The 26,603-nt window shown below is 44.2% G+C and overlaps 2 protein-coding genes across 2 annotated transcripts in view; one reads left to right on the forward strand and one right to left on the reverse strand.

Moving 5' to 3' along the window:
* Window positions 1-26,603, forward strand: part of LOC137625345 (uncharacterized) — a 544,968-nt gene that overhangs the window by 379,269 nt on the left and 139,096 nt on the right. The gene's annotated exons all lie outside the window — the stretch shown is intronic.
* On the reverse strand, window positions 92-13,289 carry LOC137625343 (mitochondrial tRNA methylthiotransferase CDK5RAP1-like). Its single transcript, XM_068356184.1, has 6 exons — window positions 12,392-13,289; window positions 11,314-11,897; window positions 10,412-10,560; window positions 9,571-9,697; window positions 8,730-8,816; window positions 92-550 (listed from the first exon to the last, which is right to left on the reverse strand). The coding sequence occupies exons 1-6, from the start codon at window positions 13,197-13,199 to the stop codon at window positions 341-343; spliced, it is 1,965 nt and encodes a 654-aa protein (XP_068212285.1). The 5' UTR covers window positions 13,200-13,289; the 3' UTR covers window positions 92-340.

Here is a 26,603-nt window from a genome sequence, read left to right on the forward strand (position 1 = left end):
ATTGAAAATATCAAGGCACCACAGAAATGAAAAATAAGTGTTCAAAAATGTGTAATATACAATCTTAACCATTAAGCAGTTATAAACTTTTAATAAATACAGACTTTACAAAGTTAATCACACAAGGTTAAAGGTCATTCATGAATGGTAAAGGCAGGGGACAGTGACAATGCCCTAGCAACTGACCATATATGCATATAATCAGTGCTCAAGCCCCCTCTCCACCCTAGCTAGGACCAAGGAGGCCAGGCAATGGCTGCTGATGACTCAGCAGATAGACCTATAGGCTCCCCCAAACCCCCATCCTTAGCTCGCAAGGACGTTACCACATCGCCCACTACTACAAAAGGTTGAGTTCTAACATGGCGTCTTCTTCAACCTTGAGATTCTTGGAACTGTGGAATTCCTTGATAGACGAAACCTTGAGAGGAAAGCCTTTCAGCACCTGGGAGTTAGCGTCCGTCACGACCACAGAGACGTAATCTCCGGGTTTAAGATGTCTGACCTTCCCTTCCGTGCCCTCCTCAACTTCTATGTTCGGGAAGATTACCTGTTTGTGAGAGGTGAACATATATTAATTGCATGTAACAATAATCTGTGAACTAATTTGCAAAACTAGAATGTATAGTTAACCTGTATTAATGAACTTCGGGTCATAGTTTCCAAAGAGCAAGTTTGATACAGAAAATGCAATAAGCGGGTTTTTGTAATGTACTGAAATATACAGGATAGTACAGAAGGTCCTCTCCTCAACTTGCAAACTTAATAGGTTCCAAGAATCTGTAAGTCAAATTTTGTTAAATTTTGGTATGGGGTAGACCTAACCTGAATTCCATACTTACGATTTCCAGCTACAAAAGTCAACAAACATTCAGGTTTCATATGAAAAATATCGGGTTTTATGATATATTGTTTTATTACAGTATTTATCTTATCTTTACGTTCAGTTAAATTTGTTTATGTCTGGATGTTCCCCCAATTTTGGGGGGTAGCCGACATCAACAAATGGAAAAAAAAAAAGGGGGACCTCTCCTCTCTACGTTCCTCCCAGCCTGACAAGGGACTCAGCCGAGTTCAGCTGGTACTGCTTGAGGTGCCACAGCCCACCCTCCTCTGTTATCCACCACAGATGAAGCTTCCTAACGCTGAATCCCCTACTGCTGCTACTTCCGCGGTCATCTAAGGCATCGGAGGCAGCAGCAGGGCCTACCGGAACTGCGTCACAATCGCTCGCCATTCATAACTATTTCTAGCACGCTCTCTTGCATCTCTCACATCTATCCTCCTATCACCCAGAGCTTCCTTCACTCCATCCATCCTCCCAAACCTTGGCCTTTTTCTTGTACTTCTCCCATCAACTCTTGCATTCATCACCTTCTTTAGCAGACAACCATTTTCCATTCTCTCAACATGGCCAAACCACCTCAACACATTCATATCCACTCTAGCCGCTAACTCATTTCTTACACCCGTTCTCACCCTCACCATTTCGTTCCTAACTCTATCTACTCGAGATACACCAGCCATACTCCTTAGACACTTCATCTCAAACACATTCAATTTCTGTCTCCATCACTTTCATTCCCCACAACTCCGATCCATACATCACAGTTGGTACAATCACTTTCTCATATAGAACTCTCTTTACATTCATGCCCAACCCTCTATTTTTTACTACTCCCTTAACTGCCCCCAACACTTTGCAACCTTCATTCACTCTCTGACTTACATCTGCTTCCACTCCACCATTTGCTGCAACAACAGACCCTAAGTACTTAAACTGATCCACCTCCTCAAGTAACTCTCCATTCAACATGACATTCAATCTTGCACCACCTTCCCTTCTCGTACATCTCATAACCTTACTCTTACCCACATTAACTCTCAACTTCCTTCTCTCACACACACACTTCCAAATTCTGTCACTAATCGGCCAAGCTTCTCTTCTGTGTTTACAACCAGTACAGTATCATCCGCAAACAACAACTGATTTACCTCCCATTCATGGTCATTCCCGTCTACCAGTTTTAATCCTCGTCCAAGCACTCGAGCATTCACCACTCCATCAACATATAAGTTAAACAACACGGTGACATCACACATCCCTGTCTTAGCCCCACTCTCACCGGAAACCAATCACTCACTTCATTTCCTATCCTAACACATGCTTTACTACCTTTGTAGAAACTTTTCACTGCTTGCAACAACCTTCCACCAACTCCATATAACCTCATCACATTCCACATTGCTTCCCTATCAGCTCTATCATACGCTTTCTCCAGATCCATAAATGCAACATACACCTCCTTACCTTTTGCTAAATATTTCTCGCATATCTGCCTTACTGTAAAAATCTGATTCATACAACCCCTACCTCTTCTAAAACCACCCTGTACTTCTAAGATTGCATTCTCTGTTTTATCCTTGATCCTATTAATCATTACTCTACCATACACTTTTCCAACTACGCTTAACAAACTAATACCTCTTGAATTACAACACTCATGCACATCTCCCTTACCCTTATATAGTGGTACAATACATGCACAAACCCAATCTACTGGTACCATTGACAACACGAAACATATTAAACAATCTCACCAACCATTCAAGTACAGTCATACCCCCTTCCTTCAACATCTCGGCTCTCACACCATCCATACCAGACGCTTTTCCTACGCTCGTTTCATCTAGTGCTCTCCTCACTTCATCTGTTGTAATCTCTCTCTCATTCTCATCTCCCATCACTGGCACCTTAACACCTGCAACAGCAATTATATCTGCCTCCCTATTATCCTCAACATTCAGTAAACTTTCAAAATATTCCGCCCATCTTTTCCTTGCCTCCTCTCCTTTTAACAACCTTCCATTTCCATCTTTCACTGTCTCTTCAATTCTTGAGCCAGCCTTCCTTACTCTCTTCACTTCTTTCCAAAACTTCTTCTTATTCTCTTCATATGAATGACCCAATCCCTGACCCCACCTCAGGTCAGCTGCCCTCTTTGCCTCACGTACCTTGCGCTTTACTTCCACATTTTTCTCTTTATATTTTTCATACTTCTCTATACTATTACTCTGCAGCCATTCTTCAAAAGCCCTCTTTTTCTCTTCCACTTTTACCTTCACTCCTTCATTCCACCATTCCAGTTGGTAATGTAACTAAAAAAAAAAAAAAACTATCCTATTTAGGGTTTAGGTGCTAACAGTGCACTTTACGGTACTCTGTACATAATATTTTCTTTGCGGCATTCCTACATAGATACCACCACATTTTACCGTTCTGTTTCACCCCCTTTTCCAGCTTGCAGTACTTGCTACTTCTCTTCTTGCAAATGTCATTTTGAGATTGCACCTGTGAGTGCGAATAGCATCTAGTAACAGCATTGGATCAATTGATCCAAATCCCATAAAAGAATAAGTCCGACAAGACATTTTTCCAACACAAATACAAACCATTGTTCTTCAATAGGAATACAATTTTCAGTGGTGCTGGAAATGGCTGTTAAAATTTATAATGGCGCATACCCGTTAGGCTAATAAGCAGGCACCTTGATTGTGGATGCTAAGCATTGCACACACACACTTCCCTGTGCCCCTCAATTCCACGGGTTGTTTTAAACTGTTCTGCTCTTTTTGGCTGTTTTAAACTATTCTGCTCTTTTTGGCTGTTTTAAACTTCTGCTCTTTTTGGCTGTTTTAAACTGTTCTGCTCTTTTTGGCTGTTTTAAACTGTTCTGCTCTTTTTGGCTGTGTTAATCTGTTCTGTTTTTTCTCTTAGGTATGTGTGCATTTGCCTTGATGGAGACTTCATTAGCAGGCATGAAGGTCTACCCTATTAAACTTTGCTGTAACTGTGGCAGGTTTATGAGTATGCCTGCTGTGGATTTAAGGTAGTTTGGGAAGAGAGCTAAGAAAGAGACTTAAGGTTCCGGATGCAGCAACATTAAAGCTGTTATTGTATTGAAGTTATTTAGCACTTTTTTTCTCACCTTCACACTCAATTTTCTGTGGCTTCTACAGGTTCCTCTAGAACCATGTTCTCTGGAAGAAATCCGTAGAAGGGAAGCGAACCCGATTTGTGCTCAGGGCTGGATTCAGGGAAGGCAGAAGTATCACATTCCTTAAAAGAGGCAATGCTCCTCTACTTCCTCGAAGTTCGCCCTCCCTTGTACCGACTAACGACGACGTGTGCCAGGATTTGGACCTGAGCGAGTTAACGGCTTTGACCTTGCTTCGATGCGCAATGGCAATTCATCTGCATCGAAGCTCCTGAAAATATTAGTTGACCCACAGACCACTAGAACTTCGCTTGCTGTGTCCTCCTTGTCTGCCCTTCCAAATATTGAGGTACCCGACAGGATGACCATATAAAGGTCCTTACTTGCAGGACCTTCATCCTATGTCCTTTCCTGCTGTAGTTGGACTGCAAATCCTTGACCGCTTTAAAGCTGGTATGGAAGGAAAACAAGTGTATGTGGCTTCCTTCCCCCCACCCCCCTCCCCTGCAACTGTTGCATCGACCAAAGTATACCGAGACTTTGACCGACCTATGCATGTTCTTGTGCAGGAATGAGCACACACACTGTTGGTCGGGATGAATGGCAACCCCCTCTTTCCGTTCCTTCTAACAGTTCTAGAGACATAAAGATCACCTTGAAAGACAACATCCCAACAGAAAAATCGTGGAGGAACGTTCGATCGATTGGACACCATGCGATTGCCCTCGTGACTTATCATCTAGTGAGTCACAGGGCGCCTGTCACCTGTTTTTTTTTTTTTCTAGACATTTTAGGGCAACTTATCGAGGTCTCTTCTTGCACTGAGATCTTCCTATGTACAGAGACCGGTCAACACGAAATCTTCCAACGCTCAGAGAGCAGTCAAAAGCAAGATACCTTCCCACGCACCAAGACCTAATAACGTGTCTAAGTAGATGACACCACAGGACCACTGTTACGGACGTAGACAAGCCATGGTGCGCAACTGCGATTGTAAACAAACCTCCTTACCAACCCGCATCAGGTTTTCATGTAATGAAACCATGCAACACTTGGTACCTTGCTCTCCCGTTCCTCCTCCGGAGGTTGAAGTACATACTGTGGTACTTCGCCAACCTCTGAGGGTAAGAGAGCTTTGGGCGCTTCAGCCTCCGAGTAGTCTGACGTGCATGCTGTTGACCTTTCTTCAGGGTATCGCTCCAGTACTCTGGTAAGATGCAAAAGTTTCCTTGGTACACGTCAATAATTCTCTTGCAAGGGAGGACTTGTCATGCGATGACAGACCTAATGGCACCCCATTCCGGACCAACCCCAGCAAAATGGATAATTCTGAGACAGAGTGGACATACTTAAAGGTGCTGACACTCATTCCTAAATATACTGTAATGTCCTTTGGGAGTCAACCGTGGCTCCCATACAGGGAAGCATGACGTCAATTGATTGGCACAGGCAACCCCATTGAGTTTCTGAAGTCAAATTTTGCTTGCTTGTCTTTGGATAATGAAAATTCGCAGATCTCTAGTCTATAGATTTCACTACACTCTAGCTGACCGAATAAGATCCTGCCTCCTGTGCTTTCCCAACAATGGAAATTTTAACGTACCAGAAGACGCAAACCCTTCTATACCAGTCGTCCCGGTAGGGACCCCAGTGGAAGGACTTGGGAGCGGCATTCTCAATACTTGATTCTGTTGCCTTGCCAGGCTCCGGGCAACACCTTGGATTGACTATTGGTTAAGAGCAATAGCTTACCTTGTCATGACCTAGGTCTTGACCAACACCAAGACCAGGAAAAAGTACGTAGACTTGATCTTGTCAGGCATCAAGGTTTAGAACTTCCTGGGACATCAGTCAGCTAACCAGTGGGCAAACTGGGTCCTCAAGAGAAGGGACGGCATAGATTCCTACTTTGCCCGCAGGTAGGAATGGAATAGGCACTCACCTAACGGAATGCACCAGTATCCGAGACTGAAGCCCTGATTGCGCAGAATGAGGTAAAACATAACAATGGAGCTTTGTAGGACAACAAATCAGGACTCCCTTATTCATCGAGCAGTTACCTTTAGGGTTCCGGCCGTCAAAGGCAACTGCGGTGACAACATTGATCCTTATCGGCACTCTGAAGACGACTTGCGATGCCCAAGGCCAGAGTTGCACCTACAGTCTCTTCCACTTCTGAAAGTCCTTTTAAGATGGAAATGACAAGCACTGTTAAGGGCCACCATCAAGAAAGAAAGACTAAATGCATTCTGTAGATCTGGAAGACACTTACTTTCAGATCCCCATCCATTGAGCTAAAAGAGCGAACCTCTGCTTCGTCCTCAGAGGAGTAGTGTACCAGTTTGAAGCCCAGTGCTTCAAACTAACTAAAGCTTCCAAAGTGTCCAGACTGATCTTTTCTTTGGTATACTTGAATTTGTCTGTTGACATGCTTATACGACAATGATTCTGTCCAGGAGACTATTAATTCAGAATCAAAACATTTCTTTCCTTTTGCTGCAATCTGGAGATCACTGTCATCAGTCGGGGAAAGTCCGGTCCCAAGCAGAGAATGGAGTAAAGTACCTAGGTACTCGGGTAGTTAGTGTAACAGTTACTTCACAAACGGGTACTTCCAAATCTACAGTAGCAATGTCGTCTGGGACATCTCTCGGAGAAACTTGTGTCTCATGGACACCTCCACCACAGATTGCTCCGGTGGTGTCTGAAGCGTCGCTGGTTGGCTACCAGCTATTACCTTTTCCAGCTCATTCTGATGGTAATATAAGACGTAAGGGATGATCTATGAACAATGAAAACCTCACGAGGAGAACTACTTGATTCCTCACCTTAAGAAATGCTAATGTTCATAGACACATCCAAGGAAGGATGGAGTGCGTGCACATGAACAACCAGACTGCCTCAGGATGTGCAAACAATGCTGCTAGAATTGCAAGCTTTTCAGCAGAGTTTAACGGGCCACTTGGTAACGATAATGATTGATAGCATTACCATAGTGGCCTACATCATCAAACAGGGAGCCACTGATTCACAGACCCTTTGCAAGTTAGCAAAGCAGGTGTATATACTTGGGCACTGAACACAGTAGAGCTGACAGCGCAATTCCACGCAAGAGGAAAGTACTGAAGGACATGCTCATTAGCCACGGACAGTTGTTATGATCGGAATGGTTTGCGTCCTTGCATAGCGGAAAGGCTTCTTACTCGTTAGGGTTCGCAATTTATCGACCTGTTCACCATGCAGTTGAACAAAAAGCTCCAAGTATTCTACTCGCCAGTTCCAGGCCCATTAGTAGCACTTGAAAATGCCTCCCAACACCTCTTGAATGCATACTTCTTTTTACCTTTTTGCCTGATTTGATGATTGACCTACAGATTGTTGAAGACATCGGAGGTAAAGATGACCCTTGTGGCTCCCAAGTGGCTACATGCCAAATGGTATCCAGACCAGTGACTCAACCTACTGTCAGCCTCACCTACAGAGGTACCAAAACTTGTGGCATTCTCTGCACTTTGCAGGTGGCGACCTATCCAGCTTCCTATCGTAGTTAAACACTTTGCACAGGTGTCTAGAAATGTGGGCCATATGCGATTGGTGTCATACAAGGAATACTTCTCTAGTTGGAACCTCTCTGCAATTGATTTCCGATTTCCTTGACTACCTATGTCTGGAGAAGCTCTTCTCAGTCTCTGTGGTGAAAGATTATCGCTTGGTCTTAAGCCAGGTCTTTGAACTGAAGTGCGTAGACCTTTCTTCTGTGCCTTGTGAAAGGCTTTTCACAAGGCACTGCACAGATGTCTGGATATCTGTAAGATTCTCTACAGCAACTTACCAGGAAAAGTGGGCCATCTGTGATTGGTGTTATACAAGGAATACTTCTCCAGTCGGAACCTCTCCGCAATTGCTTGCCGATTTCCTAGACTACCTTCATTTGGAGAAGTTCCTCTCAGTCTCTGCAGTGAAAGGTTATCACTTGGTATTAAACCAGGTTTTTGGACTGAAGGGCGTAAACCTTTCCTCTTTGCGGGAATTGTCTAAGCTCATGAGAAGCTTCAAAAAGTCTTGTCCTCCTAGGAAACTCAAACAAACAGGATGGAATGTCACCAGAGTTCTCAGTTCCCTCAAGAGGGCCCTGTACCCTACAGATCGATTATCTAGGTATCTGATCCTCAATACAGTACAGTCTTCCTTCTGGCCTTGGGGCATGGCAATTCGTATGTCACTAGTCATTCAGAAGGATGAAAGAAGGTCTCTTTCATCTTTGTTCCAGAGTTTGTATCCAACACCCAGAACCCAGCCATTCATGACTCCAGGTTGAGTCCTTTATCTCTTCACTAAGAGAAGCAACCAATGGTGATCAGGATGACTTTTTTTTTCTGTCCCATGAGGGCACTACAATCCAGCCATAAGAGGACTTGAATTAAGAAATTAGTTCCAGCTTCTGTTTTGAATCAACCTCATAATTAAAGGATGTAGATTTGTATTTGTGTAGAAACAAACAGTAATCGTGGACTGTATTCATACAATGCTGAATTTTGGTATACAAAAATAAAAAAATCTTTGTCTAATCTAGCTAATCAACTGTTATCTATTTTAATGCTGGGACAAGTTACTTTGATGCAAGGCCAATTTTGTCCTTGCCCACTCAAATGTATTATGCAATGCAAGAAACTTTACTATGCTTTGGAAACCTGGATTTGAATCAATGTTTCACTGAAGTCAATTACTTACCTTCGTATTACCATCGTTTCTCCCGGCCAGATGCAAGTTTGACCTTTTACTTGTGCCTTCTACTAGCACGAGCTGCTGCTGCCCAATCTGTAAACAAAGTGATTGGTATATTTCAAGAAAATAATCCTCCCTTTCAATAATAAAACCAGCCAATTAACTTCTTTCATTTAGATCCATTCCAAGGGGGTGGGGACTTGTAATACTTGAAACTACAAGGAAGCAAATGTAAATTAAGTCATCGAGGAAATATTACAAGCAGGTACTGTACTACATTGCACAGCTTCAGTTATCGTTATTATTACTGTATTGGCTAATCTACAACTCTAGTTAGAAAAGCAGGATGCTGTAAGCCAAAGGGCTTCAACAGAGAAAAACAACCCAGTGTGGAAAAGAAATAAATAAGCTACGCTAGACATAATTAATATAAAATTTTTTAAGATCAGTAACAATATTAAAATATATCTGCCATATATAAATTACGAAGAGAAGCTCATGTCAGCCTGTTCAACATAAAAACATTAGCCGCAAGTTTTGAATTCTGAAGTTACACCGATTCAACTGCCTAATTAGTAAGCTCATTCCACAATCTGGTGACTGTTCAATTTCAAAGTAGTGTGCACTAAGTCTATTGAGCTCTTAGCGAGCTTTGCTCAAATGCATGGGCATGATGGGGTGCAAGCTTGGCAAGTGTGAGCATAACAAGGGGTGCATATGAAGGCTTACGGACATGTGAGAGAGATCTAGATGATAAAATATTTTAGTCCTTTCAAAACATCAAGCACTTGTGCAAATAAAAAATAATAGCATAAAATCAATTCAACTAGAAATTCAAACAAATTACCTGTTTTATATTTATTCCGTTGGCATTCATGCGAAACGCCTTCACCATTCTTTCCAGACGACTAACCTTCACCTGGTGAGGGACATCGTCCACGAATTTTCGATGCGCTGGGGTCTTTTCTCTCATGCTGCAACGTCAGTTTCCGAATTAAACATTCGTTATACATGATGTAGGAGTAAGAAACTCATTGATAGTATATACTGTGGTTTTGTATAAAAAAAAATGCATTTAAGTAAATAAAACAGAAAAATTGCTCTGAATATGTATAGCAATTCACTGCACTACCTCTCCTGGACTTATGTATACCAATACAGGTCCTCAACTTATTAACATTTTGAAATACAAACACAAATCCAACTGAAAATAACAAAGATAAGATGAGGGAATACTGTAATAAAACAATATCATATCATTTAACACAGTAAGCAAAACGACATTTGTAATAACATGATATCTATTTCATATGAAACCCGACTATTTGCTGACTCGTGTAGCTGGAAATCATAGACATGGGATCCAGGTTAGTCCTACCTTAGAAGAAAATTAAAAAAAAAATTAATCTAAAAACAATTCGGCTTCCAAACAGCTTATCGTAACCAATTAACTTTGTAAGTAGAAGACCTTTTGGATGGACTTAAACTACCTTGCGGAATTTAATTCCAGTAATTATCACCGAATGTACCAGCCAAACTCGGTTGAGTCCCTTGTCAGGCTTGGAGGAACATAGAGAGGAGAGGTCCTCTTTTCTGTTTCCTTTGTTTGATGTCGGCTACCCCACAATTTATATGTATGTATGTATGTATCACCGAATGTAGCAAAAGTAACTAACAAGTAACCTCACCTGTATGGGAACAGGAAGCAGTAATTATATTTGATCTCTTCAATCAGAGCAACTGTCTCTTCAAATTCTGCCTCTGTCTCGGAACAAAACCCGCAAATGAAGTCGGAGGACAGGGATACTCCGGGAAGGATGGATCGAATGTGGGAAACCTGAAAAAAGTCATTACCATTTAAACTTTAAACAAAATATGTCACAAAGCTATGGTTATTCCCAAACACTAATCTATCTTATTTCTCTTCCTCTAGTTTTTATAAGTTTTTTATATTTTATATATGAAAGATTTATTTTAATGTTACTGTACTTGAAAAATTTTAATTGATAATGAATTCTCTTGTAGTTTATTTATTTCCTTATTTCCTTTCCTCACTGGGATACTTTCCCTGTTGGAGCCCTTGTGCTTACAGCATCTTGCTTTCCAAACTAAGGTTATAGCTTAGCTAGTATTAACCCTTTTACCCCCAAAGGACGTACTGGTACGTTTCACAAAACTCATCCCTTTACCCCCATGGACGTACCGGTACGTCTTTGCAAAAAACTGCTATTTTTATTTTTTTTTTGCATATTTTTTATAATTTTTTTGAGAAACTTCAGGCATTTTCCAAGAGAATGAAACCGACCTGACCTCTCTATGATGAAAATTAAGGCTGTTAGAGCAATTTAAAAAAAAATATACTGCAAAATGTGCTTGAAAAAAAATAACCCCTGGGGGTTAAGGGTTGGAAAGTTCCAAATAGCCTGGGGGTAAAAGGGTTAATAATAATAACAATAATAATAGTTGATATGTAATATGTCTATCCCAACTGCAAACAAATAAAAGGAAATATCAGATAACTTTACTGTACATACAGTGAGTCCAGAATAATGATTTGATTCATAAATCTACAGTACTGTACTGTACTTACCAGTTCCCTGTACGCCTCTATAGTATAACCTCTTCGCATCAAGTTAAGAATCCTGTTGTTTCCAGACTGCGCAGGCAGATGCAAACTCTTGCAAATATTATCTCGTTCTTTGATCAAGTAGAGCACCTCATCCGGGAAATCCTTGGGGTGGGGAGACGTAAATCTAACGCGCATTTCCGGGTCTATTTCGGACACCCTCTCGAGCAAATCGGCGAACCTGAGCCCGCCTTTCTTGGGCTTGTAGATGGTGTTGAAGCCCTTGGCATATTGCGTCTCTCCTTTGTCTTGTACGCCACAAACATGATGGGTTGTTGAAGTGTCTCGGTAGCTATTAACATTCTGGCCTAGGAGAGTCACTTCCTTCACACCTTGATCTGAGAGATATCTCACTTCTTCCAGTATGGAATCCACGTTTCTCGAGCGTTCTCTCCCGCGGGTAAAGGGAACAATACAGTAGGTGCACATGTTATCGCAGCCTCGCATTATCGACACGAAGGCAGACATCCTATTGGTCGTTAAACTCAGCGGGACAATGTCAGCGTAGGTTTCCTCCAACGAGAGTAACACGTTCACAGCTGCCTCATCTTTAATAAATAAATATAAGACAGAGAAATGGTCTTTAGAGTTACTATCAACAGCCTTTTCTTGTAGTAGAAATGTATCAGAATATTTAAATCAACGAAGGATAAAAAAATGTCTCCGTCAATGCATGTGTTATTCTTTAAAATGAAGGTACTTTTTATGATCAACTCTCTACAAAAAAGAAGGCTCTTTCTAGTCTTCGACTATTCATATCTATTTTTTATAATCAAGGTACTTTTCATGATGAGCTCTCTAAAGAAAGACTAAAGAAAGATATATAATAAGAATGAAAAACAACTGCATTTACTTAACAACTGTACTCATTTTACCAAATTGATACATAGAATTAAGTTCATTCACTACTGACCAAAGTCTAGCTAACAATTTTTAATTTTTTAGAGTGAAATCTGACTGGTGAAGTCAAAATGAAAACTAATTGAGACCTATAAAATATGAGGACCATGACAAAAGAAAAATATAATCTAACAGATCTTACCTTCTGTAACTAAAGACAGTAGTCTCGGAAGATCTCTGTAGCTGTCGGGGCCAGCAACCACGTCGATGCTCTTTTCTTTCTCCAATAGTTTTTTCTTTAACCGTTCTGCCATGCACCCCAAGATTCCTATTTTCAAAGGAACCGAATCTCTTTTTTCCATTCTTCTTCTTTTCATTCCTCTCAAGTGGTCAAGTTTATGCCAAATCTTTTGCTCCGCCCCCTCACGAATTGAGCACGTCATGATGAGAATGACGTCCGCCGTCTTCGCATCACTTGTTTTCGAGTACCCGTATTGTTTCAAAATAGCCCACACCACTTCTGTGTCACTCACATTCATCTGGCAACCATAAACTTCAAAGTACACTTTACGTCCGTGGCCCTGGATGTCGGCAACTTCAACGTAAGGGTGGGATAAACTCTCAAGTTCTCTCTTTGTGTAGGTTCTGTTTGTATGCGAATCACCACTGTTGGCAAGGAAATATTCCAAACTGGGACCAAGCTTTACAAAGTCTTTTTTCTCCTTGCATAAACCAACACCAGGTTTTACAGGTGGTAATTCTGTCACAGCTGGTTTAACACGAGACGTTTCAACACTTTCAGGGTCTATTCTGTTTTGGGTTGCCTGTGCAGCAGCAGTATCATTATGGCTTGCACGATTTAATATCATCCTTGCACTAGATGCATTTGCTTGGAGAACACCAGCACACACACAGCATCTACGAATTCTGTTTCTAGCTCTCATACGAGAAATGTCCCAAACCTTAGAATAATAGCTCACTTTGTGAGCCGTTAAACGTGACATTAACATTTTCTCAGCTAACAAAGAACTCTACAATACAAACAATTAAATAGTCTTTATGGCAATTATAGTTAAACCCCCTTCAGCCCGATTTTTCTTGAATCTGAAAACAAGACAATTTTAAATATTTATTTCATTAGAATGTGATCTACAATATAGTATACATATCGTATAAACTTGTGCAATAACGATATTAAGAAAACTAAGAGACTATGAAATATCTATGAATTTTAGTTTCCCATAATGAACTGGGAGTACTGTACTAACAAAATGAACTGGGAGTACTGTACTAACAAAATGAACTGGGAGTACTGTACTAACAAAATGAACTGGGAGTACTGTACTAACAAAATGAACTGGGCGTACTGTACGAACAAAATGAACTGGGAGTACTGTACTAACAAAATGAACTGGGAGTACTGTACTAACTAGTGTTTTTCTTATTCAATAAGACAACATTCTATTGCAGCAAACATGTAAACTGTTCATAATTACAATTGAAATGCTGCAGTTCATGTTGGGTTATAAACTCTGTGCTATTTGCCAACTAACACAGAGCATTCTCTCATCCTCAAGCCTTATTAAACCACTCAAAAAACTGAAAAACTACGATGTATCAAGTCCGTGCTATGTACTAATTAAGACACACTGAAAAGCCAAAAAGTGTTTCTTGGATTTGCAAAAGAAGTATAATTTGTGCAGCTCCAAGATAGAAAATATGACAAATTTGGAAGTAATTTGTATTTTTTTCTAACAATACAATCCTTGAGCTCTTTATGGGGAATATGCTCTCGCTGAAGCTGGAAACTAGCAATAAGACTTTTAGGGAGGTAAAGCTACCCACTGCTATAGTCCATTTCTTTTAGCGATGCATATTTGCACCGACTCGCGGCGGTGCCCTTTTAGCTCGGAAAAGTTTCCTGGTCGCTGATTGGTTAGAATTATCTTGTCCAACTAATCAGCGATCCGGAAACTTTTCCGAGCTAAAAGGGCACCGCTGCGAGTCGGTGCAAATATGCATCGCTAAAAGAAATGGACTATAGTTAGCGGAGGGGGGTTTGGTGGTAGTACCGGCTACCCTACTCACACACACGTGCTATATTGCCACTTTTAATTGCAGGCAGGGCTTGATGGGGATGGGTGATGGCAGGACAAATCTGTATGAAGGGCTCAAGATTCGTATTCGTAAGGAAAAATACAAATGTCATTTGTTACGACATTCTATACAAACCATTTTGCTCTTTATAGGGAAAGACTTACCCTTAGGTGGGTGGAAGTCCTAACCAACTGGCTGGTTTTCACCCGGGGTGTTCCTCGGTGCTATTCACAAACTTTATAGAGGAACACCCTCACAGCTCGCTAAATTCTCGTGCAAATGCGCGAGATAGCAATCTGGGCAATCTTTTTTGTGTGATAACTAAAGCAATGTGACTTGTCCAAGTGAGAATTCTTGGAGTCATAAGACTCCATCGAACTAACCATTGGACAATGAACGATTCCAACCTCGCTTAGGGAATGGGGATCAACAAATATATAAACATAAATCAGGTGACACAAGGGAGATGGTTCATAACTGCAGACGGAGGAGGCCAGCTTGCAGTGTAACGAAGGTGCTGTACCCCAATAGAGGGGAAGATGAAGTAAAGAGCCAGTCACTCTCGTCTTTCATCCCAGACTAACCCAAGTTGACGTCTGCCCTCAACTGCCTACTAATTCTCCAACAAGTGAGCTTGAGGTGTTTCGATCATATGTTGTGCACCCACCACAGGACCAATGGAGGTTTCCAGGTTCCTCTGGGTTACGTCTTGCAGGTAGTGGGCTGTGAAAGTTGTCTGATGCTTCCACACACCAACTTGAAGTACTGTGCCTGCATCATAGAGTAGTTCTTTTTAAATGCTAGGGACGTGCTACTGCTCCTAGCATTATGAGCTCTGGGTTTACACCATTGCGGGGGAGAGTCAGGATTCAGGGCATGATCTATTACCTGTCGAATCTATGAGGAGATCATATTCCTTGTGACTCTCCTTTTGACCCTAGCCTTGCTAATAAACATTTTGTTAACGTGAGCAAGCTCGTGTAGTTCATTTGGGGTAAGACCTCAGGGCCCTCGTAGGGCATAGTAACCATTAATCTGCATAATTGGATACAAAATGAAGACTCTCCATCCAGAAGGGCCTGCGTCTTGGGACCGCTATAGCCGGATTTTGAGTCTTGGCAATGAATCCACAGACGATGTCGAGGGTTATCTGTCACCATACCTTAGAATGTACGACGTAAGAAAGACCACGTAACTTGCTGACCCTCTTTGCAGAGGCGAGAAAAAGAAGACCTTCTTAAGTGTCAAGTCATGGTCTGATGATTGACGCAGTAGTTCAGACAGAGCTCCTTTCAAAGATCGTAGTATGTGGATTATGTTTCAAGGAGGAGGTCTGACTTCTAGATGAGGACAGGTATGCCTAAAACTCTGTGTGAGGAGACAATTCCATCTGAGTATCCCTGGAAAGGAGAGAACATTTCTCTCTATTGACTTCCACCCTGGAGCTTGATCCAGCTAGCTCTAGCTCATATCCTGACTCGAGGAAAACTGGACACAGATTGTACAAGCACCCATTCCAGGTAAAACCCAGGTTTTTCCTTCTGATTCCCTCGGAATCTGGAAGACTCTGAGCTACTTGGCCAGCAAACTACCCAGTAGGGCAGCCAATACTGCATGGGGATTGAATCTATTGACAAACCCAGAACTGTCGGATGGTTCCAATTAGAAAAACCAGGATCGTTTGACTTCTAAGCAAAATGTTATTTTCCTTAGTAAAATAAATTTTTGAATATACTTACCTGATGATCATATAGCTGTCAGCTCTGCTGCCCGACAGAAAAAACCTACGGGCGGAATACGCCAGCGATCGCTATACAGGTGGGGGTGTACATCAACAGCGCCATCTGTCAAGTAGGTACTCAAGTACTCGATGTCAACATAGAACCAATTTTCTCCTCTGTCCACTGGGTCTCTATTGGGGAGGAAGGGTGGGTCCTTTAATTTATGATCATCGGGTAAATATATTCAAAAATTTATTTTACTAAGGAAAATAACATTTTTCAATATTAAACTTACCCGATGATCATATAGCTGATTCACACCCAGGGGGGTGGGTAGAGACCAGCATTACATGTTGACATTATATGAGCTAAGTATTCCGTATTTCATTTTAGCAGTTATTCAAAATAACAAGCATAAAATAAATAAGTACCTGGTAAGGAAGACGACTTGAACAATTACTCTGCCTTTTTAAGTACGTCTTCCTTACTGAGCCTCGCGATCCTCATAGGATGCTGAGCGACTCCTAGGAGCTGAAGTATGAAGGGTTGCAACCCATACTAAAGGTCCTCCTCAAAACCTCTAATCTAGGCGCTTCTCAAGAAATGACTTTGACCACCCGCCAAATCAAGTAGGATGCGAAAGGCTTCTTAGCCTTCCGGACAACCCAAAAATATTTCAAGAGAAAGATTAAAAAGGTTCTGGAATTAGGGAATTGTAGTGGTGGAGCCCCCACCACTACTTCACTCGTTGCTACGAATGGTCCCAGAGTGTAGCAGTTCTCGTAAAGAGACTGGACATTCTTAAGATAAAAGACGCGAACACTGATTTGCTTTTCCAATAGGTTGCGTCGAATATACTTTGCAGAGATCTATTTTGTTTAAAGGCCACGGAAGTTGCGACAGCTCTAACTTCGTGTGTCCTTACCTTCAGCCAAGCTTGGTCTTCCTCATTCAGAAGGGAATGAGCTTCTCGTATTAACAGTCTGATAAAATAGGATAAAGAATTCTCTGACATAGGCAAAGATGGATTCTTAACTGAACACCATAAAGCTTCAGACGGGCCTCGTAAAGGTTTTTAAAATAGAACTTAAGAGCTCTTACAGGACATAAGACTCTTTCTAGTTCATTTCCAACCATACGATAAGTTTGGAATATCGAACGATATTGGTCAAGGCCGAGAAGGCAGCTCGTGTTTGGCTAGAAAACCAAGTTGTAGAACATGTAGCCGTTTCGGATGAGAATCCGATGTTCTTGCTGAAGGCATGAATCTCACTGACTCTTTTAGCTGTGGTTAAGCATATCAGGAAAAGAGTCTTAAAGGTGAGATCTTTCAGGGAGGCTGATTGAAGCGGTTCGAACCTGTCTGACATAAGGAATCTTAGAACCACGTCTAAATTCCAACCAGGTGTAACCAAACGACGCTCCTTCGTGGTCTCAAAAGACTTAAGGAGGTCCTGTAGATCTTTATTGTTGGAAAGATCTAAGCCTCTGTGACGGAGGACTGATGCCAACATGCTTCTGTAACCCTTGATAGTGGGAGCTGAAAGAGATCGTTCTTTCCTCAGATATAAGAGGAAGTCAGCTATTTGAGTTACAGAGGTACTGGTCGAGGATACGGATACTGACTTGCACCAGTTTCGGAAGATTTCCCACTTCGATTGGTAGACTCTAAGGGTGGATGTTCTCCTTGCTCTAGCAATCGCTCTGGTTGCCTCCTTCGAAAAACCTCTAGTTCTCGAGAGTCTTTCGATAGTCTGAAGGCAGTCAGACGAAGAGCGTGGAGGCCTTGGAGTACCTTCTTTACGCGTGGCAGACGTAGCAGGTCCACCCTTAGGGGAAGTGTTCTGGGAACGTCTACTAGCCATCGAAGTACCTCGGTGAGTTATTCTCTCGCGGGCCAGAGGGAAGCAACTAGCGTCAACTTTGTCCCTACGTGAGAGGCAAACTTCTGCAGTACCTTGTTGACAATCTAGAACGGAGGGAATGCATATAGATCTAGATGTGACCAATCTAGTAGAAAGGCATCTATATGAACTACTGCTGGGTCCGGGATAGGTGAGCAAAGTATTGGGAGCCTCTTGGTCATCGAGGTTGCAAAGAGATCTATGGTTGGCTGGCCCCAGGTGGCCCAAAGTCTCTTGCATACATCCTTGTGGAGGGTCCAATCTGTTGGAATTATTTGTCCCTTCCTACTGAGACAATCTGCTATGACATTCAAGTTGCCTTGGATGAACCTCGTTACTAGTGAAAAGTCTAGACCTGTTGAACAGGTGAGGAGGTCTCTTGCGAACTCGTACCATGTCAGAGAGTAGGTCCCTCCTTGCTTGGAGATGTACGTCAAAGCAGGGTGTTGTCCGTGTTCACCTCCACCACTTTGCCTTGAAGGAGAGACCTGAAGCTTTTCCAGGTCAGACGTACTGCCAGTAGCTTCTTGCAGTTGAAATGCATTGTCCTTTGACTCGAGTTCCATAATCCCGAGCATTCCCTACCGCCTAATGTCGCACCCCAGCCTACGTCCGATGCGTCCGAGAAGAGAACGTGGTTGGGAGTCTGAACAGTCAGGGGAAGACCCTTTCAAAGGTTGATAAAGTCCTTTCACCAAGTCAGACCAGACTTAATCTTTCCGGAAACCGGGATCGAGACCGCTTCTAGCGTCTTGTCCTTTTCCAGTGAAAAGCTAGATGATACAGAAGAGGACGGAGGTGTAGTCTTCCAAGTGACACAAAATGAACCACGGATGACAGTGTCCTAACCAGACTCATCCACAGCCTGACAGGGCAGCGTTCCTTCTACAGCATCTTCTGGATGGATAGCAGGGCTGGGGGTTGATCGTCTTGTTCAGCAATGTCCTCATCAGAGGGTTCCTCATCCGAAACTGATGAGGAAACGGCAACGGAGTGGGCAACGTCTGACTTGCTGAATCCGGTCGCACTGGTGGATGCGTGACGGAGCCGGACACAATATCATGGTACTGCTGCACAGTCTGTGAACTGTCAACCATGGGGACGTGAGGAAGTACAGCGTCAACCCGAAACTGTCTAGACTGTCTGGGTTGTGCAGTCAACCCCCTACCGGGTTGCTGAGGTTGCCGCACTGTGTCACAACAAGTCACCTCTGCTGGTTGTTGAACGTCTTCCTAGTGACACACTGAACGTCCACAACCACCTCCGAGAGTCGCTTAACGTCAACGTGCGACTGGCAACCCACACTGGGTCGCATCGGTGGAGGAACCACCTCAACTGGCGGACGCGAGTAGGATACCTCAGCGTCAACAGGGCGCACAACCAACCGGTAGGAAGGTTGTTGGCCAGAAGGTTCTTCTCCGTAAAAAATCCTCTATCAAGGACACAAGTTTGGACTGCATGTCTTGCAACAAAGCCCATTAGGGTCTATGGGAGCAGGTGTGGCAACAGACGGGGTTAGCGACTGAAGCGGAACCATTTACCATCCCTGGAAGCCTTGTTATGCTTTAATTAAAGTCCATAGGAGGCTAAGCAGCTTAAGGCTCCTCTCCAAATGACAGAGTCCTCAAAGGAATATCAGTAGGAGGGAGAACAGCACTTTCTCATCTACAGGAACCATGTCCGAGAAAAGCTAGGTTATCTCAGTGAGGTTCTCACTGGTGCATAAGCAGCAGACCAGAAGGCAACGTTATGTAACTGCTTGATAGTCTGTGAACTGTCAAAAACTGAACTGTCAACCACAACAGGGCGTGAGGACATACAGCACTGGTGCATTAGTAGCAGACCAGAAGGCAACGTCATGTAACTGCTTGACAGTCTGTGAGCTGGCAACAACCAAAGCTGTGTGGGGAAGCCTCAACTCCTGACTGACTAGTCTGCTGCGGGCGAGTGGCGGTAACCACAGTGGGTTGCGGAGGCTGACACACCGTGTCAAAACACGGCAGCTTGTGGTAGCTCACGCACGGCAACGGAGTGCTCCGTGTGTCTGTGAGAGTCAGCATGCGTCTGGCAGGGTCGACTGCGCATGGGTGGAGGAGCTCTCACAACAAGAGTGTGGGAGCAGGCAGCCATGCTGGGCGCACAACCGTGGCAGGTTGTAGGCAAACGGGTGCATCGTCAACCTTCTCCGCAGTCGGAGTGTGGGAGCAGGCAACAACCAAAGAGGAGTGGTGGTGCGTGGTGGGGACTGCCGTGGGTTGCGGAAACTAACGCATCGCGTCAAAACACGGCAGCTTGACTCCACCTTCCCACTGTTGATGCGGTAGCTCACGCATGTTAACGGAGGGTGCCGCACGTCGGCTAACGTTAACATGCGCCTGGCAGGGTCGATTGTGCATCGGAGGTGGAGCTCTCCGCAGCCGGAGTGAGGGAGCAGGCAGCCTCAGCGTGAGCTGGGCGCACAACCGTGGCAGGTTGTAGGCTAACGGGAGCAGTGTCAACCTTCTCCGCACGAAACTCCTGCATAACCGCAGCTAACTGAGTCTGCATAGACTGCAGTAAAGACCACTTAGGGTCTACAAAAACGGCAACAGACGGAGCTACTGTCCGTTGTGACTGAGGGTCTAAAACAGCTGGTGCGGCAACAGACGGAGTTACTGCCTGTTGCGGTACCACCTTGCCTCTCTTGGGAGGTGTGCAGTCGTCGGATGACTGCAGCGAGTCCGAACTGACCCAGTGGCTACACCTAGGCCGTTGGACTTGCGCGGAAGGGACCGACTTGCACTTAAAAAGCTGCAAGATGTGGTCCATGGTTTCTTACGAGAAACCTCTTCCGCAGACGAGGAATAAATGGGCTCTCTCGTCTTTGTGTGGGTGGGGCGATCTTGGGTAGATACGCCCGAAACCACGGAGGGAAAAACGTCTGTTCGTTGATCAAGGCCTGTGGAACCCATAAGTCGTTCGACATTACTTCTCCCCTGGGCTTGGGAGCTTGTAAGAGGTCCCGGACTAGGTGAACGACTGGCACGAACAGACGAACCCTCGGACGCAACACTGTAACACTTTGCGCATATCACTTTATCACTTTTGATTTTCTGTTTTGCACTTATTTCACTGAAATCGAAACTTTAACTGATTTCTACCTGAAACACGCAATCCTATCCTTCATTAAAAGGTAGTAATTGCGAAAACAGTCTTACAATGCAACAGAAAAACATAAATAAAGATAAAGAATTCAGTGGCTGGAAAAGAGACTAAACACTAGATCAAATAAACTACGTTTACAATCTCTCACCGCACAAAGCCTGGGAACAAGAATAAAACCCTAGAAACGTTTTACCTTCTTCCCCTACAGCGACTAGGGAGGAGAGTAAAAAACGAGAACAACGTTACCCGCTTGAACGAAACGTTTATTCTCCTCTCTCTCCCTCCGTCTCTATCTCTCTCTCTCTTCTCTCTTGATTTCGCACCTGAGAGAAGAGCCCAATTATATATCGTTAAAACATGTTATTTGCTAAAGGAAAAAACTGAAAGGTTTTCCAAATAAAAAGTTCCTTTAATTTAGAATTTAAACCATTTAAGCTAAGAAAGAATGAACGAAACGCTAGAATCGGTTTACTCTTACTGCAAGGTGAAACCGTGATACACTCTCTCTCTATCGTAACGATAGAGCGCATGTTGAACGTTCTGAACGTCAACAACTGCGTAGACTAAAAAACTAAACGTTAGTTCATCTTTGAAAACAGTACGAGACTATCAAAGAAATTCTTTCATAAAACATTAAAATTAAAAAAGTATTAAATTCTTTAAAGGTTAAATACGATATAACGGGCTCAATGTTAATTAACTTCGGTTCCAAGTTAGGACCGCCTACTATTAGGAAAGGTCGCATATAAACAAACATAAAAATATGTTATTTTCATTAGTAAAATAAATTTTTGAATATACTTACCCGATAATCATGTAGCTGTCAACTCTGTTGCCGACAGAAATCTACGGTCGGGATACGCCAGCGATCGCTATACAGGTGGGGGTGAACACCACAGCGCCATCTGTGGTCAGGTACTCCAGTACTTCTTGTCAACACCACCTCAATTTTTTCCTCGGTCCACTGGTTCTCTATGGGGAGGAAGGGTGGGTCAATTAAATCATGATTATCGGGTAAGTATATTCAAAAATTTATTTTACTAATGAAAATAACATTTTTCAATATTAATCTTACCCGATAATCATGTAGCTGATTCACACCCAGGGTGGTGGGTGGAGACCAGCATACATGTTAACAAAGAAGCTAAGTATCCCGTATTTTATTTTATTAGTTATTCAAAAATAACATAAAATAAATAAGTACCTGGTAAGGAAGACGACTTGAACCATTACTCTGCCTTTATTAAGTACGTCTTCCTTACTGAGCGTAGCGGTCCTCTTAGGATGCTGAACGACTCTTAGGTGCTGAAGTATAAAGGGCTGCAACCCATACTAAAGGACCTCATCACAACCTTTAACCTCGGCGCTTCTCAAGAAAGAATTGACCACCCGCCAAATCAACAAGGATGTGGAAGGCTTCTTAGCCGACCGTACAACCCATAAAAAGTATTCAAGAGAAAGGTTAAAAAGGTTATGGGATTATGGGAATGTAGTGGCTGAGCCCCCGCCTACTACTGCATTCGTTGCTACGAATGGTCCCAGGGTGTAGCAGTTCTCGTAAAGAGACTGGACATCTTTGAGATAGAATGATGTGAACACTGACTTGCTTCTCCAATAGGTTGCATCCATAACACTCTGCAGAGAACGGTTCTGTTTGAGGGCCACTGAAGTAGCCACAGCTCTCACTTCATGTGTCCTTACCTTCAGCAAAGCAAGGTCTTCTTCCTTCAGATGAGAATGTGCTTCCCTAATCAGGAGCCTGAATAGGTAAGAAACTGAGTTCTTAGACCTTGGAAGAGAAGGCTTCTTGATAGCACACCATAAGGCTTCTGATTGTCCTCGTAAAGGTTATGACCTTTTTAGATAGTACCTAAGAGCTCTAACTGGGCAAAGTACTCTCTCCAGTTCGTCCCCCACCAAGTTGGACAGGCTTGGGATCTCGAACGACTTAGGCCAAGGACGTGAAGGAAGCTCGTTTTAGCAAAAAACCGAACTGCAAGGAACATGTAGCCGTTTCAGATGTGAAAACTATGTTCCTGCTGAAGGCGTGGATCTCACTTACTCTTTTAGCTGTTGTCAAGCACACGAGGAAAAGAGTTTTTAATGTGAGGTCCTTAAAAGAGGCTGATTGGAGAGGTTCAAATCTTGATGACATAAGGAACCTTAGGACCACGTCTAGATTCCAGCCTGGAGTGGACAACCGACGTTCCTTTGAGGTCTCAAAAGACCTAAGGAGGTCCTGTAGATCTTTGTTGGTGGAAAGATCCAAGCCTCTGTGGCGGAAAACCGCTGCCAACATACTTCTGTAACCCTTAATCGTAGGAGCTGAAAGGGATCTTACGTTCCTTAGATGTAACAGGAAGTCAGCAATCTGGGTTACAGTGGTACTGGATGAGGAAACTGCATTGGCCTTGTACCAGCTTCGGAAGACTTCCCCTTTAGACTGATAGACTCTGAGAGTGGATGTCCTCCTTGCTCTGGCAATCGCTCTGGCTGCCTCCTTCGAAAAGCCCCTAGCTCTTGAGAGTCTTTCGAAAGTCTGAAGGCAGTCAGACGAAGAGCGTGGAGGTTTGGATGTACCTTCTTTACGTGAGGTAGACGTAGAAGGTCCACTCCTAGAGGAAGAGTCCTGGGAATGTCGACCAGCCATTGCAGTACCTCTATGAACCATTCTCTCGCGGGCCAGAGCGGAGCCAACCAACGTCAGCCGTGTCCCTTTGCGAGAGGCGAACTTCTGAAGTACCCTGTTGACAATCTTGAACGGCGGGAATGCATACAGGTCGAGATGGGACCAATCCAGCAGAAAAGCATCCACGTGAACTGCTGCTGGGTCTGGAATCGGAGAACAATACAACGGGAGCCTCTAGGTTATCGAGGTAGCGAACAGATCTATGGTTGGCTGACCCCACAGGGCCCAAAGTCTGCTGCAAACATTCTTGTGAAGGGTCCACTCTGTGGGGATGACCTGACCCTTCCGGCTAAGGCGATCTGCCATGACATTCATATCGCCCTGAATGAACCTCGTTACCAGCGTGAGCTTTCGATCTTTTAACCAGATGAGGAGGTCCCTTGCGATCTAGAACAACTTCCACGAATGAGTCCCTCCCTGCTTGGAGATGTAAGCCAAGGCTGTGGTGTTGTCAGAGTCCACCTCCACCACCTTGTTAAGCTGGAGGGACTTGAAGTTTATCAAGGACAGATGAACCGCCAACAGCTCCTTGCAATAGATGTGAAGTGTCCTTAGCTCCTGATTCCATGTTCCCGAGCATTCCTGTCCGTCCAAAGTCGCACCCCAGCCCGTGTCTGATGCGTCAGAGAAGAGACGGCGGTTGGGTTTCTGAACAGCCAAAGGTAGACTTCCTTGAGAAGAAAGCTGTTCTTTCACCACGTGAGAGTAGACCTCCTCTCTTCGGAAACAGGAACTGAGATCGTCTCTAGCGTCATGTCCTTTATCCAGTGAGCCGCTAGATGATACTGAAGGGGGCGGAGGTGGCGTCTCCCTAACTCGATGAACAGGGCCAGCGATGAAAGTGTCCCTGTTAGACTCATCCACTACCTGACTGAGCATCGGTTCCTTCTCAGCATGCTCTGGATGCAATCTAGGGCTTAGTAGATCCTTGGGGCCGACGGAAAAGCCCGAAAAGCTCGACTCTGAAGATCCATACCCAGGTAGACAATGGTCTGGGATGGGACGAGCTGGGACTCCTCAAAATTGACCAGGAGGCCCAGTTCCTTGGTCAGATCCATAGTCCATCTGAGAATCTCCAGACAGCGACGACTTGTGGGAGCTCTTAAAAGCTAGTCGTCTGACGGAGCCGGACACAAGATCATGGTACTGCTGCACAGTCTGTGAACTGTCAACCATGGGGAAGCGAGGAAGTACAGCGACAACCCGAAGCTGTCTAGACTGTCTGGGTCGTACAGACAACTCCTTATCGGGTTGCTGAGGTTGCCGCACTGCGTCACAACAAGTCACTTCTGCTGGTTGTTGAACGTCTTCCCAGTGACACACTGACTCCGTAAACAAAAAATCCTCAAACAAGGACTAAGCTTGGACTGCATGTCTTGCAACAAAGCTCAAGGTCTATGGGAGCAGGTGTGGTAACAGACGGGGTTAGCGACTGAAGTGGAACCATTACCCTCCCTGGAAGCATGTTATGCTTAAATAAAAGTCCATAGGAGGCTAAGCAGCTAAAGGCTCCTCTCCAAATGACAGAGTCCTCAAGGGAATATCAGAAGGAGGGAGAATAGCACTTTCTCATCTACAGGAACCATATCCGAGAAAAGCTAAGTTCTCTCAGTGAGGGTTTCACTGGTGCAAAAGCAGCAGACTAGAAGGCAACGTTATGAAACTGCTTGACAGTCTAGTGAGTTGGCAACAACCAAAGATGTGTGACTGAGGAGCATGCGGTAAGTTATGCAGAGCATGCTGTATGCAGAGCATGCTGTATGTAGAGCATGCTGTAAGGTAAGCAGAGCATGTTGCATGGCGTGCGGCTTATGCTGCATGGGATGAGGCTCATGCTGCATGGGATGAGGCTCATGCCGCATGGTATGAGGCTCATGCTGCATGGGATGAGGCTCATGCTGCAAGGGATGAGGCTCATGCCGCATGCGTTGAGGAGGATGCCGCATAGTATGAGGCTCCTGCCTCATGGGTTGAGGCGGTTGCCGCATAGCATGAGGCTCCTGCCTCATGGTTTGAGGAGGATGCCGCATAGCATGAGGCTCCTCATAGCATGAGACTCCTGCCTCATGGTTTGAGGAGGATGCCGCATAGCATGAGGCTCCTGCCTCATGGGTTGAGGAGGATGCCGCATAGCATGAGGCTGCCTCATGGGTAGAGGAGGTTGCCGCATAGCATGAGGCTCCTGCCTCATGGGTTGAGGAGGATGCCGCATAGCATGAGGCTCCTGCCTCATGGTTTGAGGAGGATGCCGCATAGCATGAGGCTCCTGTGAGGTTCCTGCCTCAAGAGTTGCGTCTGCCTCAAGGGTTGAGGAGGTAGCTGCGCAGAGAGAGGCTCATGCTGTGAAGAATGCGGTTGCTGCATGCGTTGAGGCGGCTGCCTCATAGCATGAGGTTCCTGCCTCAAGAGTTGCGTCTGCCTCAAGGGTTGAGGAGGTGGCTGCGCAGAGAGAGGCTCTTGCCTCAAGAGTTGAGGCTCTTGCCTCAAGAGTTGAGGCTCTTGCCTCAAGAGTTGAGGTTCTTGCCTCAAGAGTTGAGGTTCTTGCCTCAAGAGTTGAGGCTCTTGCCTCAAGAGTTGAGGTTCTTGCCTCAAGAGTTGAGGTTCTTGCCTCAAGAGTTGAGGCTCTTGCCTCAAGAGTTGAGGTTCTTGCCTCAAGAGTTGAGGCTCTTGCCTCAAGAGTTGAGGTTCTTGCCTCAAGAGTTGAGGTTCTTGCCTCAAGAGTTGAGGTTCTTGCCTCAAGAGTTGAGGCTCTTGCCTCAAGAGTTGAGGTTCTTGCCTCAAGAGTTGAGGCTCTTGCCTCAAGAGTTGAGGCTCTTGCCTCAAGAGTTGAGGCTCTTGCCTCAAGAGTTGAGGTTCTTG

This window comes from Palaemon carinicauda, chromosome 32 (genome assembly GCF_036898095.1).
Source record: "Palaemon carinicauda isolate YSFRI2023 chromosome 32, ASM3689809v2, whole genome shotgun sequence".
NCBI classification, from domain to species: domain Eukaryota; kingdom Metazoa; phylum Arthropoda; class Malacostraca; order Decapoda; family Palaemonidae; genus Palaemon; species Palaemon carinicauda.